Source organism: Gobio gobio (genome assembly GCF_949357685.1).
Source record: "Gobio gobio genome assembly, chromosome: 11".
Classification (NCBI taxonomy): domain Eukaryota; kingdom Metazoa; phylum Chordata; class Actinopteri; order Cypriniformes; family Gobionidae; genus Gobio; species Gobio gobio.
The window spans coordinates 38,488,573-38,500,515 of NC_137104.1; the positions used below are offsets into that span (position 1 = coordinate 38,488,573).

At 37.2% G+C, this 11,943-nt stretch overlaps 1 protein-coding gene across 1 annotated transcript; it reads left to right on the plus strand.

The window, feature by feature from the left end:
* The first annotated feature begins 159 nt into the window (after nucleotides 1–159).
* Nucleotides 160–11,441, plus strand: psmd4a (proteasome 26S subunit ubiquitin receptor, non-ATPase 4a). Its single transcript, XM_079828720.1, has 10 exons — nucleotides 160–241; nucleotides 3,535–3,675; nucleotides 3,784–3,898; nucleotides 4,135–4,221; nucleotides 4,358–4,426; nucleotides 4,527–4,742; nucleotides 6,377–6,485; nucleotides 10,368–10,499; nucleotides 10,591–10,643; nucleotides 10,846–11,441. The coding sequence occupies exons 1-10, from the start codon at nucleotides 216–218 to the stop codon at nucleotides 11,014–11,016; spliced, it is 1,119 nt and encodes a 372-aa protein (XP_079684846.1). The 5' UTR covers nucleotides 160–215; the 3' UTR covers nucleotides 11,017–11,441.
* The last annotated feature ends 502 nt before the right edge of the window (nucleotides 11,442–11,943 follow it).

Genomic DNA, 11,943 nt, shown 5'->3' on the forward strand with positions numbered 1-11,943 from the left:
TTTGGTGTTAACTATCTTGTTCTCAGAAACGTACCCTCCGACCACACGTAGGCGCTACTCTTTACAAATGCATTTCTAATCCGCGTCCAGGAAGAGACGTAGAGACGTAACTGTCGACCAATCAGCTTTGCTGTTACAAATATCGTCAGTGTCCTACATCTGTAAGCCAATCAGCGATGCCGTCACTTTGGGAAACGGACTAGAGGATTTCCAAGATGGGGCTCGAAAGTACTATGGTCTGGTAAGAAATAAACAAACGCGATGTTTTATATATATATGTACTTTTTGCATAGTCAATACTACTCCTAATTATTGTAAATACATACGTTTTTCGTTCCCTCACACTTTTGAGCTCTTATTTGAGAACAGTTAAGAGAATTCAATAGTCGGTTTCTGGTTAGAATGACATTCTCCTGAGTCATTATTCAGCAGGTAGATCTATTAAAAAGAAACAGATCACTAACACACAAACAAACACATATACGACCCATAAACAATGAGCAATTGATAGTGCACTCGGTCTGCTAGCATCTTATTTAGTCTTCCTGAACTGTCATGAAGTGACACTGACTGTCTGTTGGTCCAACGCACTCTAATGCTGTCTAGATAGGCAGCTTACTTGGTTTGATACACAGTCATTTAGTTAAAGCAGTTGTCTACTGCTGGGCTCCGGTTTACTTACTCTTACTGTAATGTGAAAATAGAACCACTATGTGCTGGTGTTTAATTCTTTATTCCTTGAAAATGTCAGCCAGTCAAGTTAACCCTTATTTATACAATACAGTAGAAAACAGGCTCAGCCAGTAAGGCAAAAGACCTTAACTCGCTAGAGTGTGGAACTGAGAAAATTACTTTAAAGATTTTTAGTTGTCCAGACAAATTAATTATAGGTAGGACACTGGAAATCTGGTAATTAGATGTTTTAGTAATGAAAATTATCTACATAAATAAAATATTGTGCTCAAATGTGACTTTTGACCCCTATTTTGAAGTTACTGTTCTCTGTACTCTCAAAAAGTGAAGTCACACCAAGGCAAACGGCAGTAACTTCAATATTATCAATAGGCTATTTGGTTGCTGATCACCATTTACAAAATCATTATAGTAACACCTGTATAAAGTCTAGTGACCATGGCATTTATTTTGAATGATTTACAATAGCTTTTTTATATGGAAGAGTTTGGTAGCCTATTCATTGGATAGCTGACTAGCCTATTTATGCTATAGGCTGCTAGCAAGCTAAACAAATCTAATTTGTTAGTCTAATGCATCTTTTGTGTTACACAATTTCTTACCTTGACCTTGATGTCTGTGTTTCAAAGCTGTCTCAACCATCCTTTAACGCAATTAGTAAAAACAACCACTCAACTATTTGTTCTACCTACACTTTTATTCTGGTATCGTGTGTCAGAAGTGCTTCAGTGACAGATGTATGACACAGGCTATACTGTAATTTAAACGCAGAAAACTTTAATGGACAGTAGGGCTGCACAATATATCGAAATATCTCAAATATACATATTGCGATATGCATATCGCAACGGCACGCAATATCTGAATGATTTTAATAGGCTACTTCAACATTGTGAAAAGTGTACGATTTAGGCCGACGCATATAGCAGAGAATAGACTGGGCACACGACTGTTACTTATGTGAATTGCTTGTCGTTAAAAAGAGTTATTAAACGCAATAACTTGTGAAAAACAACTCCTTGCAGTCTCGCACTGTCTGCTGTCTGACACACACCCCGAAACGTGCGCACAAGCCGCCTCTCTGAAAGCGTGTGATCCCTTCAGTTCTGTGTCGTGTCTTGTTAAACAGTCGAACTGTCAAATAGACACAGTTATGTCAAAATTGCTTTCTTGACGAGTATTCATGTAAACACAGTCGTTATGCTTTAAGTGAACGATATCAGTTGGGGAAAGAAACCAAATGCATGTCAGTAGGATCCGTGCATTAGGTCTTAAAGTGACAGCCTGCTAATACAGTAAACCTGCCGCTGTCTGTCAAACAACAAAAGAACAAGAGAAAATCACTCAGTGCTCTTGGCTGAAAAACCTTTGTAGCTTTATTATGTATCAGTGTATATTTAATTCATGTGAAGACTACTGTTTTTAGTTCTTATTTTTAATAAAGATAAATTAAAACAACAAAAATAATCGTCCACCCCTAGTTAAGGTGTCTTTGTTTACCTGGATGTTCTTGATGTTAAGTTTTAGGTTGATATGTTACCAAGTCAAGCAAAGAGTTTTTGGTATTTAAATATTGGCATTACATTATTTGTTTGTTTACATTGATGTTAAAAAATATTTTTCAGATTTGTGACATTAATTTTTGCTAAAACACTGCTGGTCACTTTCAGAAGTTGTAGCAATGCTTTCTTTTCCCAGAAAGAATGTGAAACACATAAATGGCATCATTCTCAGTTTAATGTTTTTTTTAAATATAATTTAAATAGATTTTACACACTTAAAGCAATATCGTATCGCATATCGAATATCGTAGTATTTAACAAGGTATTGCATCTCGCATTTTTCTTCAATATCGTACAGCCCTAATGGACAGTAAAACAAACGTAGAATGCCGTAACTCCAGGCCGACACAGTAACTTCAGGATCCTAACTCAATTTGAGCGTTCTAAAACAAAGGCAAAGAACAGTAACTGGTTACGGTGTTCTGCCTTGGTTTCTCCTGGGGTTTTGTAAGTTACGGTTAAGACAACCCATTATTTTCTCGATAAAAATACTGAATTGACTCAAGATACTTATATTCACATGATAAAGGAGGTCTTAAATGTCCCAAAAATATCAATAACTCAATTTCGACCAAAAATGAAGTTACTGCCTTTTGCCTTTGTAGGGCAGAGTTCTCCTCGGCTCTGGGCAAATGAATATTTACATATTGATGAAACATATTGTGATTGTGGATTGATATCATAAAAAAAAAAAAATCCAGCTCCTGCTTGAAGATGGGATTACATCATGCCATTGTTGTGCCGAATTCTTACCCCCTGCCAGATTATTAGTTTTAGGAGTAGATGAGGGGAGGGGTTAGGATCAGGGATGAGGTTAGGATTAGGCAATCAGATAGAGACTTCAATGAGGGGGGTAATAATTTGGCAGGGGGTCGAAATTCGGCACAAAACCAGCATTTGCTGGGAGGAAGAGTTGTAGTCTGTCTAGCAGAGCTGCCGTTCAGCCAATAGTGGAAAAATGTCTTATCAGTGACTGTAAACTAGATGCAATTTACCTTGTTCTGCTAGCTGGTTCATAGCTGGCCTTGTGGGTCTGTCCCTAGGGCTAATTGACGTGGTCTTCGCTGGCATTTACATGAGATCACAGCAATAGCAAACCACAATGATGCAATCATTTCCCGATGGACAAAATCAAGTCCCTAAGTTTTTCTTGTTCAAGAAGCTGTTTCATTAATATATGCGGCACAAAGACTGTCATACATTCCGTTTCATGCTGACATTAAGGATGTAGACCGGATGTCTGTGTGCCTCTCATCATTGTTTTCAATTGTCATTACAGCGTGGACAACAGTGAATACATGAGGAATGGAGACTTTCTACCCACAAGGTTACAGGCACAGCAGGATGCGGTCAACATTGTCTGTCACTCAAAGACCCGAAGCAACCCAGAGAACAATGTGGGCCTAATCACGATGGCCAAGTAAGTTTGTCTGTGTTGTATTTGATTTGATTTATGATTGATAGCCAGATGATGATCTGACTGGCAGTGGGGATGTTAGCATGTAACACACGTTTTGCTTTTGTGCAGTAATTGTGAGGTCCTCACCACCTTAACACCAGACACCGGACGCATACTCTCAAAACTCCATGCGGTTCAGCCACTGGGGAAAATCTCCTTCTGCACCGGCATACGAGTGGCCCATGTAAGTACATTCAATGAAGGGGTAGTTCATCCAGAAATGAACATTTACTTATTTTTTTCCAAACCTGCATGAATATATATATTATGGGAATACGCTTCCTGTAAATTCTTCAGAAATGTTCCTTTTGGCTTTCGCAGAAGAAAGAAAGTCATGCAGGTTTTGGTCATTTTCCTTTGAAAATGTTAAGTAATATTTTAAATCCCCTAACATTTACATTTCTGTATGTCTTCATGTAGTTGGCACTAAAGCATAGACAAGGCAAGAACCACAAGATGAGGATTGTTGCTTTTGTGGGCAGCCCAGTAGAGGACAACGAAAAAGATGTATGTTTTGTTTTTAATTCATGAATTAATTTTTAAATCTTACATGAATACATTTTAAAATCTTTCCATGTTGGTCAAACTGTCTTTATTTTAGGTAATAAATGTAGATTTTTTTTTAAAATAAAATCTTTTCCAGCTGGTGAAGTTGGCAAAGCGATTGAAAAAAGAAAAAGTCAATGTAGATGTGGTAAATTTCGGAGAAGAGGTGACTGGTCAAAACTTTCTTACTTGTTAATCATTTAAAAACCTTTCAGATTTTCCTTACTTTAATTTTTGACTTTGTCTCTTTTAATCAATCTGTTCAGGAGCTCAACACAGAGAAACTGACTGCATTTGTGAACACTCTGAATGGAAAGGAGGGCACAGGTTCTCATCTGGTCACCGTGCCCCCTGGGCCCAGCCTGGCTGATGCCCTGCTCTCTTCTCCCATCTTGGCTGGTGAGGGTGGTACCATGATGGGCCTGGGTGCAAGTGATTTTGAGTTTGGAGTGGACCCCAGTGCGGACCCAGAGCTGGCCCTGGTAATATACAAATTCATCTCTGGTATAATTGCACTGAAGAATTAATCCATAAACGTGCAAGCGAAATGTCTTTTTTTTTTTAAAGGTCAAATTACTTCTACATCTGTTTAAAATGCAGGATGCATCTGTTTAAAATCTGTTTAAAATGCACTTCTATAAGTAAAGGATTTATTCTGAAATTTTGGCTGCCAAAATGGTTTTAAAGGGTTGAAATTGACAGAGTCATTTACGTTCAAGGCCATTACATACTCTCGCTCCCAGGGCTGCGAGAACAAAATTATGACATTTTCTGTCGTCTCCTCACGACAGATTAAGTTCTGTCGCAAAATATATGTAATGAAAGCCGACCAATCAGGTTGTGAACATATCGCAATGCCTTTAGAATTTAACCAACACACTGGAGTAGAAACCTAATTCTATCATTCTATTTCTGGATTATTAAAGTCGGCATGAAACGGAAGTTGAGATCGTCTTTTTCTCCTTATTGTGACGTATATCCGAGTGAAACGACTTCTGAAATTAGAAAAAATGTAGGGGCGAGGCTTGATTTCGTCCTTCGGGAATTGATTGGATCGTTGGAAGTTGGGCGTTGCTAACAAAATGGAGGCAGATTTGAAGTTTGCACTTAGTTGTGGAGAAAAACTTGATCTATCTCTTAAATAAATGTATTTTCTCTCTAAATCTTTTCTACATAATGTTACTGAGCATATTTTCTCACTTTTCGCTGGTTTATGCTACAGATTTTACTTATTTTTAAGCCTTTTATGGCTTTATTTCTGTAAAGCTTTTTTCTCAGCTCTCCCTTATGTTCACACGCTGCATTCCTCACTGCGAGTCGTCACGATAAGCTGTTCGTCCGACTATATTGAGTAATTTTTACATAAAAAAAAGCTTGTATTTCTCATATATTTCTCTCTTTTTACCTCAAGTCCTTCTTGAAGAAGGTATTGTGTATACCGAGAAAAATGCACCTAACCACGATCAGTGACATGTTTCTGAGAGGAGGTGCAGAAACGAGACGGGGCGATTACCTCGCGCCATAGCACATGACCGGGAGAGAAGAGAGGTCTATTCGATGGGGGAGGGAAAGTTAACATATTTGATTAAAGATTATAAGGTTAAATTATTTTTTTAAAAATAATGAAGTGCACAGATAAATCAGTTATAGTAAACACTACAATATTAATATAAAAATACGAATTGTAAAATTTGATTTCATGCCGCCTTTAAATACGTTTTTTGGTGTTTAGGTAAAGTTCATGAAATGAATTAAAAAGTCTAAAATTAATACAGTTATACAAAAATATTTTTAAAATAGTCATTTTCAATTTCAGTTTTCAGCCAAGTGCATTCTGAATTTTCAGTCTTGGCCCAGAATTAAAATTTCGGTACATCACTACTCAAAATAGGTGAACACTAAAGCTCTGTGCTACTTTAACATTGTTTGTTTGTGCATGGCTTACAACTTCAGCAGCTTTATTGAATAATAATTTCCCCCACTTAAACATTGATTCAAATGATCAAAGCAATAATAAAGCAGCAATTTTAGAATGTGGTTTAGTGCAATCTCACTTGAATCTATTCTGATGACATTGAAACGGGAGATATTTATTTGAGTTGTTTTTGATACATAGGCGCTGCGTGTATCTATGGAGGAACAAAGGCAGAGGCAGGAAGAGGAGGCTCGTAGGGCGGCCGTCCAGTCAGCAGCTGAAGCTGGCATTCCCACCTCAACCGCTGATGGTAAAGACATGTATGGATGTTTGAAATAGTGAAGGATGGTTGGCACTGTGGTTCTGGGCAAGGGTAACACTTTATATTAACTTTCATTCATAAATCATTTACAAACATTATATTATTATAATGTCATTATCACTATATACATCATTATATCTGTTAAAGGGGGGGGTGGGCACTCAGTTTCAGTCAGTCTCATGTCAATCTTGAGTACCTATAGAGTAGCATTGCATCCTGCATATCTCCGAAAAGTCTTTATTTTTATTATAATTATAAAAGGAAGATGCGCTGTTCCGAGTCTTTCCGAAAAAAGCCGTGCGGCTGGGGGCATATCGTGTGGGCGGAGCTAAAGAATGTCGAGCGCGCGCCGCTGTTACTGTGTTGAGTGCGTCTGAAAGCTGCGTCATCCCTAAAAGCGGGAAAAAACTTTATTCAACATAAAAAATGGCTTTTAATCAGATACAGCCATACGTCTATGATCCGGAATCAGACCCAGAGGCTGAAGTTGAACAGGAGCAGCAGCAAAAACGACTAGAGCAGGACGTCGACTATGTGGTATAAGTTACACTAACTATAATATGCTTAGTGGCTTGTGTTATTTACACATTTATACTTTAATTATATCGTGTGTGTGTGTTTACGCGTGGTTTGTGTAGACATGATTTGTAGTAAGCGGACTGGTTTTGCGCATCAGGCTAGTGTTTACATAGAAAGACATGGAATAGTAGCGCATTTGAATGAAGAAGCGCGCTTATTTAGTTCAACATATTTCCCCATTCTTTGTGTATTGTTGTTTGGAGTGCTTTTACAATACACAAACATACACAAATAGTGGCCAGCTAAACAAATGTACACACTATACATCGCATGCTCCATTGATCAATACGTGGTCATGTTTGGGCTACTTGATGGGCATAGGCAAAAACAGACATTTGAAGCAGTCTTACTCACTGCCTGCGGTTCCAACGTTGGGACCTTTATCGTTGGGACCGCTCCATCCTTCAGTATTAGGCGATTTGAAAATCCGGAAAAGCAAATTCCATCCACTTTTGCCTTAACGCGGGGTTATTTGGCTACGAGCCAGCGCTTTGATGGGCATAGCCTATTGCTTTCACGCGCTCTCTCTCTCTCTCGCGCGCGCTCTTCCGGTAGAATTGTCCGTACGGCCCATACAAGGAAATTCCGCCCTGTTGACGTCAAGCGGACCCATGAAAAAAACTTTCCGAAACTTATGACTAACAGGAAGTACTAATTTTGGCAAAGAAATACTCCCATCAAACGTCCACCTTAGCTTTTGAAACTGTGTCCATGTTTAGCATGGGAATCCAAGTCTTTAACAGTGCAAAAAGATCAGTATGCATGAAACAGCATTTCACCCCCCCTTTAAGCATTATATTATAATATATAATGCTTAACAGTTCATTTTCGTGCTGTCAAATCGATGCTGTGTAATCGCGATTAATCCCATCCAAAATAACAGTTTGTGTTTACATAATATGTGTGTACTGTGTATAATTATGCATATATAAACAGTGTTGGGCACGTTACTTTAAAAAAGTAATTAGTTATAGATACTAGTTACTACTTACAAATAGTAACTGAGTTAGGAACTGAGTTACATCATTATAAAAGTAACTAATTACCAGGGAAAGTAACTACTGAGTTACTTTTTTTTTTTTTTTTTACTTTGATGCCCCAATATTAAATATGTTTAATGAATGAATTGGACACTAAATAGAATAAATTGTTATTATAAAACATTGTACATTAATGTACACTATTGTAATGTTGCTGTGGGACAATGTGAGACACCTATCAAATTCAATACATTATTGTAAAGATTATCAGTAGGCCTACTGTAGTGTAAATATTTTGTAAATATTATACTAAACTACTCCTTTGGTAGTGGAGCTCGCGTTATCACCTGGGTTTTTAGCCACTAATTTTGTGGCTTCATGTGATGTGAAGCGCTTCATTAGATTAGAGATACTTGCCACCGACGTGGAGAGACTCTTTCTTCCTGGGCATAAGTTGCACGTTACATAAACATTCTTACCTTTCACCTCAACGAGGGAAAAGTAGCGCTTATTCTTCCAGTTTGCGAAAGCTACCTTTGAAGTCGTTGGACTTGGTGTGTGTGACTGTGCATATGCGTGTGCGTGCGTGCGTGCGTGTGTGAGAACTCAACCACTATCAACCGCAACCTTGTCTCCCACCCACCAATCATCATCAGTTATGTGTTCCACCTCACCCACCCCCCAACTCGCATGGCATGCACGCCCGCACACACACACACCAATCAGAGAAAAAAAAAAAACCCCGTTGCAGGTCCGACTGACAGAGAGCCTGTTCAGTGAGCTCAATTATAGTAACGCCGCGTTTTTTTCCCCTCAGTAACGCTAACGGCATTGTAACGGGAGAAACAGTAATTTGTTTGATTACTCGTTACTGAAAAATATAATTCCGTTAGTAACGCCGTTATTCACATCACTGTATATAAATACACACTCATTCATGTATATATTTAAGAAATATTTGCATCTATATACTGTATATATATTTATATAATTTATATTATATATAAATATTTTATATATAAATATAGCACATTTTTCTTAAATGTATACATGCGTGTGTGTGTGTGTGTGTATATTTATTTATATATATGTTACTAATCATTTAGTACCTTTATGGGCAGTCATCTAAATGCTCGCTAAAGACAACACCGCATAATTGTTATTTGGGTACAAAACATGTTTTTATTGCCTCAACACTTAGTATACTATATCATTAAACAGGATTTTCCTTGAATCATACCTCAATAGGAGAATATTTTTTTTCAAGAAAATGCTTGTTCATTTATCAAAACAATGTAATATAAACAGTTTTGAACAGTGCTCCCTTATATTAATCAAATGGACCCCTGTATACTGTTGACCCCTTAAACCTACCCATACATACCACCAAACCGGTCACTAACCTTACTTGTATCACACCTAAATAGCAGCAAAAGTGTTTTGCAGTAGAACATGAACACAATAAGTACATTGTACCTGCTACCTAACAATTACTTTTTTTGACACAAGTATATTTGACAAGTGCATGATCATATGAATTGAAAGTTTAAGGACATTTGTAAGCTGTTTATTAGTAAACATTAACAAGCACATCATCTCATTTATAGCCATTAACTAATGATCTGCATTATATGTGACCCTGGACCACAAAACCAGTCATAAGTTGCACGGGTATATTTGTAGCAATAGCCAGCCATACATGGGTCAAAATTATACAATTTTCTTTTATGCCAAAAATCATTAGGATATTAAGTAAAGATCATGTTCCATGAAGATATTTTGTAAATTTTCTACTGTAAATATGTAAAAAATATATATATATTATTTGTAGTATAGTATGCATTGCTTAGGACAATTTTCTCAATATTTAGATTTTCTTTGCACCCTCAGATTCCAGATTTTCAAATAGTTGTATATCAGCCAAATACTCTATCCTAACAAACCATACATCAATGGATGATTGACCCTTATGACTGGTTTTGTGGTCCAGGGTCACATATAATGTTTGTTAACGAAAGTTATTATAAAGGGATACTGGATATTTTGCAAAAAAACATTTTTATTTATATTTTCTTTGCATTATTTAAATTACAAATATTTCATTATAGTACAATCTATTCTGCCAGATTTGATTATGGAGAGCTCTTGAAAGCATGAAATCAAATCTATAGTTTCTTGCCTTCCATATAATTAACACAGTCCTGAATAACTTTTAAATGCTGAATCGGTTATCGACTCATTTGTGAGGCCTATTCCTTTTACCTTGAAGTCGATTCCCATTGCAGACAGTCACTTTTGTTCTCTCTCTCAGAATCTGAGGAAGCTCTTTTGAAGATGTCTTCCTCTCAGCCTGAGAGTGGTGTGGTGGCACTGCCAGACTTCAGCAGCATGACAGAGGAGGAGCAGATAGCCTATGCCATGCAGATGTCCCTGGCAGGTGGAGGTTTGTGACCCCCCTCTTGTTCCTTTCTAATCTTAGAACATACTTTGTGTGCTTGACATAGGATGTAATATTGCTTATTATCCTTTTATAGAATTTGGAGAATCAATGGATACGGGAGCTCCAATGGACACTGCGGAATCTAAGGTCTGCTTGGCTCACCAGTCTCAGTATACTATATAAAACCTACATTTTATAGTTTCAAATTGCTGATCAGAAATGGACTGAATTTGAATTTAATTTTAGCTTTGTTTATTATATATATTCCCAGGTGTTTTCCTCTTGACAACATTATTTGTTCCCTTATATTCCCTGCTAACTTGTCTTTTTGTCTGAACTGATTCTACAGGAAGAGGATGATTATGATGTAATGCAGGACCCAGAATTCCTCCAAAGTGTCCTGGAGAATCTACCTGGTGTTGACCCCAACAACGAGGCCATCCGCAATGCCATGGGCTCCCTGGCCTCTCAGAGTGGTAACAAACAAGAGGGGAAAAAAGATGATGAGAAGAAGAAATAAATTCAACCGTGTTCTATGACTGATTGTGATTGATGTGCAAGCCATTTGACATGTGAAAAGCAGAAATGAATTAAACTCAAGTGGCCAGCAGAGGTCCTTATAAAAGCAGTTTTAGATGCATATGGAGTTGCTATGAGGCATTCACTACCAAATTACTGCAATGTTATGTGGTACCTCAAAAATTCACACATGGCTTGCCTTTTCCCTTTTTTGCTCTGTGCACAATTGATTAAATATTGGATAATCCCATGCAAAACATGTACTCTGAATGGTTTTTGCTTTTTTTCTATTGCCATTAAAGTATGACATCTGTCCAGAAGCCTTACAGGTCCTTTTTTGGCTAGTCAGTAGAATTGTTTTTGACAATATAATGAAAATATTACACATGACAAGTAATATGTTTTATTTTTTTAAAAATCCGACTACAAGGAAAAGCATATATATTTTTAAATGGATCTTTTAAAAGCAAAAACAATTTCTCAGAAATATTCTAATGTTCTTAAGATCTACTCCGTTTTTACAATATACAGTATGCTTTTGTCCCATTCTCATATATGAACACTCAAGGTTAACCTACATTTAACCACCTCTCAATATTACAAAATTTGTAATGTGTTAAAACATGTACTCATGAGATTTTGACAGGGGAGGACTAGCAGGTTGTGTATTTATGCAGTTTTATCTATAGCTATTTACAGATCTTGTACAGAAGTAAACCTCTCGAAGGCACAAATCAAGACGATAAATGTGCAGTACAGAGATGATTTGAAATAAGGCAGTGACCCTTGTAGCACAGTCTCTAGGAATGCCTATTGGGCAACAACAACCTTTTAAACTAAATGCCCCTGAGGGTTCAAAGAGCATGTTAGAGAAAAGAGGTATGGTAATGCTCCTTTTTTTTCCACCCTTCTTTACAAAAACTAAAAT

What these genes read in the sequence shown, in the direction of transcription:
- psmd4a (XM_079828720.1), top strand. Translation starts at nt 216, where the DNA reads ATGGGGCTCGAAAGTACTATGGTCTG. An exon ending in CTCGAAAGTACTATGGTCTG is followed by an intron (nt 242 to 3,534) that starts GTAAGAAATAAA and finishes TTGTCATTACAG; the next exon opens with CGTGGACAACAGTGAATACA. An exon ending in TGGACACTGCGGAATCTAAG is followed by an intron (nt 10,644 to 10,845) that starts GTCTGCTTGGCT and finishes CTGATTCTACAG; the next exon opens with GAAGAGGATGATTATGATGT.